Source organism: Camellia sinensis, chromosome 5 (genome assembly GCF_055761805.1).
Source record: "Camellia sinensis isolate YWXY chromosome 5, ASM5576180v1, whole genome shotgun sequence".
Classification (NCBI taxonomy): domain Eukaryota; kingdom Viridiplantae; phylum Streptophyta; class Magnoliopsida; order Ericales; family Theaceae; genus Camellia; species Camellia sinensis.
This window is the reverse complement of record NC_138965.1, coordinates 68,821,554-68,827,261: the sequence shown is the minus strand read 5'-3', so window position 1 is coordinate 68,827,261 and position 5,708 is coordinate 68,821,554. Positions and strand designations below refer to the sequence as shown.

Genomic DNA, 5,708 nt, shown 5'->3' with positions numbered 1-5,708 from the left:
CAAACAAACAAACCTTTATACATTCTCTTGTCCAATAAAATAAATAGTCTTTGTACTATGACTTATGTGGGTAAAACTCTAGTAGTTTTACTTCATTGCTTGTAGAGTTTGTTCAAGAGTTTATGATTCACCTTCAAGCCGGATCCATTGTGTAACTTGTTTACCCATAAGGTATGTCCAAATCCATATATATTTTCCATTGTGTATATGATTATATATATCCTTCTATATATCCTTCAGTTCTTTATAGGCTTTGCAACTCATGACGGTTGATACTAGGTTTTGGAGAGGAAAAAATGGAAGCTAAAAATAATGTTTAATGATACTGTGGAGTCTTGGTTGACTTGAAGTCTTAACTAGGGTTGCGTAGTTTTTCTTTTTTATTGTCATAGTGTCCTAGGTACGTAAGTTTTTTATGTTTATTGTTTGACGTTGTTGCTTGTACTCTGATAATTCTAAGTTTTATTTGATGTTGTGTTTGTACTCATGGTTATGTTTTTAGAGTTGTAATCTTTATTTAAGATGGTAAAACTTTATTTAGTAAGAATTTAAATTTTTCTTTAAGAATTTATCGTATAGGTTCCAAAAATGTGAGGCATCACACACACTATAAATTTAAAACTCTCCAAATATTTAACTAACTTGCGATGCAATATTATTGTTGAGAGTAAATTATAAAGGTGGATAAGCATCCATTCGACCCGTCAAAATTGAATGGCCCAACCCAATCCGTCACGTAATAGGCGATTTCAATAGTCTAAGCGGACGGAAATGCAGACACCCATTATTTAGTGGAGAAGTGGTGATAAAGTTTTACTCAAGAAAATGAGTAGCAATGTATTGACATTTGTCTTTTTATTTATTGTAAAACATGGCAGTTTGTTTTCTTATTTTTTATTAGCATTCTAATTCTAAACATGATGCTATATATTTTTGCTTTATGTGTTAAAAATAATTACCTTTTATTGATTAGTCTTTATAGCTATTTATGAAATATGAAAGTTGAGTTTTCATTTTTATTATAAAAAAATGAATAACAACAAATTTTTGGCCCAAATAAGGCCCAAATAGTCAAGAATTACTAAGAAATAGTTTGATGAGACCCAAAATAATTATAAAAAAAAAAAAACACCAAATTGATTCCCATCCATCCACCAAACCTGCGAGGTTCGCTCAGTCAGTATTCAATGAATGTGGATTGATTTTTTTTAAATCCACTTAAGTTTGGAAGGATGGCAGATGAAAGGTCATCCAACCCTACGTGATTCGTGAGTACCATCAATATATTACACTCATCTCCCTGAAATTTAGAGAAAATACAGCTAGTTCCACAATTTTGAGATAATTACATTGACCTATTTTTTAGTATGACAAAAGTGATTGAAACTAATGCAAATGATAGGTAGATATTGAAATAAATAAAAAAATAAATATGGATTTTAATTTAAAATTTATGATAATATTATTTTTTATGCATATTAATAAAAATAATTTAATTATTATTATATGAATGAAAACCTGTAAGAGAGACCAGTGATCCTGAATGGAGGTGTAGGGCGGTAGTTTAGTAGATAGGCCCATCCAAGGAGAGCTGGAAGAGTACCTCGTTTGGGCCCAAAATGACATCGAAACTCATCTCCACCGTCCAACTAAAGTTGACTTACACCGTCCGATCATTTCGGACGTTTACATATAATCCCGTGCCCAATCGAAAAACCCTAAGCAAATTAGGGTTTGCAGAGCAGGGGCCAAAGCGACACTGAGATCCAACTTCTGCATCTTCAACAATCCCTGAAAAATGGCGACTCAGATGAGCAAAAAGCGAAAGGTTAATTCTTGATTCATAAATCAGACACGATCACTATATGTATATATGAAGTTTATAGCTGAGTTGTTTGTAATCTGATGACAGTTTGTAGCTGATGGAGTGTTCTTTGCGGAGCTGAATGAGGTTTTGACAAGGGAGCTAGCAGAGGATGGATACTCTGGTGTCGAGGTCAGAGTTACTCCCATGAGAACCGAGATCATCATTAGGGCCACTCGAACTCAGAACGTTCTCGGTGATTCTCTCCCTTTTTTAGGGGGTTTTTTTTTTTTGGATTGGTTTAGGTTTGGAGGATTGTTTATGTGTTTGTATTAGTCTTTTTGAATTTTTGGATTGGTTTTAGGTGAGAAGGGTAGGAGGATCAGAGAGTTAACATCGGTTGTACAGAAACGGTTCAAGTTTCCGGAAGGCAATGTGGAGTTGTATGCTGAGAAAGTCAACAATAGGGGACTTTGTGCTGTTGCTCAGGCCGAGTCTCTCCGCTACAAGCTCCTTGGTGGCCTCGCTGTTCGGAGGTATGTCAGAATCATTTCTATTCGATCAGTTTCTGTATGTTGTTTGTTGTGTTGTGTTATTGTCATTTTTAATTGCTTTGTGTTTTGGTTGATATATACCCTATAATTTTACATCTTTAAATGACGTTTTGTTACCATATGATAGTGATTTTGATATTGATTTCATCTAATATGCCCTCCTGTATATGGAAAACGATTACTCAAACTGTTATTTGATGCCTGGTCTCTATAGAGAATAATTAATTACTACTTGATGCCCTTGTTTGTTTGGGGGAATTGGATTAGATGGGATTAACATTTCTAGATTGAAATCAATCCCTCAGACTGTGTTTGGTTCAAGGATTTGAAGAGAATTTGGAAATGGAAAGGGAAAAGGACGGTGAAATGTGTCTAAATATACATACATTTTACTTAATTTCACACACTTTTTTCATTTCTCTTTTTAAATCTCTCCCCAAATCCTTGAACCAAACATAGCCTTAGGATCAGATCAGTTCATGATTGCGTGGGGAGATTTACAAAAGCCTATAAAATTTTGTAGTTTAGTGATTAAGTTAAATGTGTCCTTGATCCCCCATTTTGTACTACTAATACGGACCCCAATTTTCTTAGCCAGGTGTGGAATAATGTGTTTTGTTTGATTATTAATCGAATTGCAAGGCCGCATCTCCCCAAGCATACATGGCCAATGGTTTCACAAGAGTTATTTGCCATTTCTTGAGAAGTTGTATTATAAGAGTTATGTGGAATATGTATGTATCATTCGCAAAGCATATTTGTGTTTACGTCATCTACAAAGCAAATTGGTGTTCCAGTATCAACGTTGTGTCGGAAGATGACTACACTAATTAAGTTCCTCTATGACATCATCCTCGTGAAATGTACTAGTTTTCATGCAGAAATCTTAGAGAGCTTACATAATTAATGAAAAATGATGGTTCTTTGTTTACATTAATCTGGTGTTTGTTTGGATCTTTATTCCAGCCTGCTATGCACTTTCAACCTTTTGCAGTTTTTCAACTCTTTTCCCCATAGTTGATTACTGTCATCTTATCTGTATCTACTGTCATCTATAAAACAAAACGGTTATTTTTGTACCATGTTTGTGTCGGAAGATGACTACATCGACCATGCTTCGCTATGCCATTTTACTGCTGAATGTAAGCAACTTACATTTGTATGCTTGGAGTAGCAACATATTTGGAGTCATCATTCATATGCTTGTGTTTTTTATTTTTACTCCATAGTTGATTACTTTGTCATCTATCAACAACTACTTTGTCATCTATAAAACAAAACGGTTATTTTATTACCATGTTTGTGTCGGAAGATGACTACATCAATCATGCTTCTCTATGCTGTTTTACTACCGAATGTAACCTACTTATATTTTTATGCTTGGAGTTGCAACATATTTGGAATTATTGTTCCATAAGCTTATAAGTAAATTAGGTCATTATTCTTTTTGAAGTTTTTGATTTCATTTGTGATTCTTTTCTACTTATAATAATTTATTGAGTTTTATCCTTCTAAAAATATTTACAATTGAATTAACAATCAACATGATGGTGCACTTGGCTTTTTTAGTTATTAGTACATGTTGCATCAAGGAGTAAAATTTTATGTTCTTGATGATGTATTTTTAGTTAGGTTGTACTCATTCCAAGAAGATATGAAGTGATCTTTCTGTAGAGTTGATTGTTACATGTTTGGCAGTCGTATCTTTGATTGCTCCATTATATGTTGTGGATAAAAACAAACTAGCAGTTAATTGGATTTGGATCTTCTTTCATCATGTAATATTAAAACCCAAAAGATGTAAAAAAAATTTGCATTCCTTTAATGTTATATGTTATGTCTGGAGTTGCATTTTACATCATCAGATGGAATGTGCATTGGGGCTTTTTAGTTGTATTATGTTAATTTTTCTTATGTTATTTTTCAAATATTTTAGACCTCTTTGTATTCAGCTCTTTATCGGTTCACATGTCGTCCATTTAATCCTGATATTGTACTGGTTTTTTTGGCCACTTTTATGAGTTATGCTTCTTTATATTGGAACCTATTAATTCTGAATTTTTGTTGCATAAAAAATGTTTGTGGTGTATTCTAATTATGGTTGTTTTCTATTATAGGGCCTGCTATGGTGTTTTGAGATTTATTATGGAGAGTGGGGCAAAAGGATGCGAGGTGTGTTTTGCCTTCTTGTGTACTGGTATTGATGCTATATTGTACTTCTAAGTGCGAATCTAATTGGGTAACTAACAGGTGATTGTTAGTGGAAAACTGAGGGCTCAGCGTGCCAAGTCCATGAAGTTTAAGGATGGGTACATGATCTCTTCTGGTCAGCCAGTCAATGAATATATTGATTCAGCCATCAGACATGTTCTTTTGAGACAGGTTTGTATATCTGTGTGTAAATGAAAACTCATAATGACAGTATTTGATTGATTATTCAGTGGACAACTTTTGTGGTGACTGACTTTCTAGAAGTTTGATTATCTTATGCTATGTTTGGATATTGAATTTGCCAAGGAAAAAGAAAACGAAAGAGAAATGACATAACTTGTACATTTTTATATAAGGTAACCAAACAAGGAAATGATTTGTTTCTTGACGAATAACTATCTATTTATCCTTTTCTCAACCCAATGGAAAAAATAAATAAATAATGATTTTAGCCTAGTCTACATAAATTTTCTTTTCACCTACCTTTTCTCCTTCCTCAACAAATTTCATTCCTCTGATGATGCTGTGTGATGCAGGGGGTACTTGGTATCAAGGTGAAGATCATGCTTGATTGGGATCCAAAGGGGAAGCAGGGTCCAACAACACCCCTTCCAGATGTTGTCACTATCCATACTCCTAAAGAGGAAGAGGAATACACCAGGCCACCATTGATGGCCACTGAGATTGAGCCTCCCATCGTTGTTTAGAGCTTTGGTGGCAGCTTCTTCCCAACCATTTAGTTTCCTTAAAGAATGTTTCAGTTGTTTTTTAGTTTTGAACTATTCAAGTACTGTTACTTTTTCTAGTTGACTGTCGGGTACAATAGAAAGACCTTTCCCTGAGCATGAGCCAAGCTAAAAGTTTACTCCCGACTTTTGTAATGAGATTGAGTAGTTCATATGAAGTGTTTTTGTTTGATTCCATATGCTGGTTTAATTTTTGTTTGTGTTATTTGAATAAGGTATATCAAAAGCCTTGGATCCCACTCAAATAGGATTTTGATTACATACAATTTTTTTTTCGTTATTTGTTCTGTCAAGAGTTACATGTTTAATTAAATTAATATATATTACTGTTGCATCCATAACATTTTTTTTTTTTTTTTCTCACAACATTACAATTTACAGCGCCATCCTATT

General features: G+C 33.8%; 1 protein-coding gene across 1 annotated transcript; it reads left to right on the top strand.

Annotated features, from left to right (window-relative positions):
* The first annotated feature begins 1,605 nt into the window (after positions 1-1,605).
* Positions 1,606-5,492, top strand: LOC114276907 (small ribosomal subunit protein uS3x). Its single transcript, XM_028218747.2, has 6 exons — positions 1,606-1,828; positions 1,913-2,060; positions 2,169-2,340; positions 4,476-4,530; positions 4,609-4,740; positions 5,106-5,492. The coding sequence occupies exons 1-6, from the start codon at positions 1,799-1,801 to the stop codon at positions 5,274-5,276; spliced, it is 708 nt and encodes a 235-aa protein (XP_028074548.1). The 5' UTR covers positions 1,606-1,798; the 3' UTR covers positions 5,277-5,492.
* Positions 5,493-5,708: the final 216 nt, after the last annotated feature.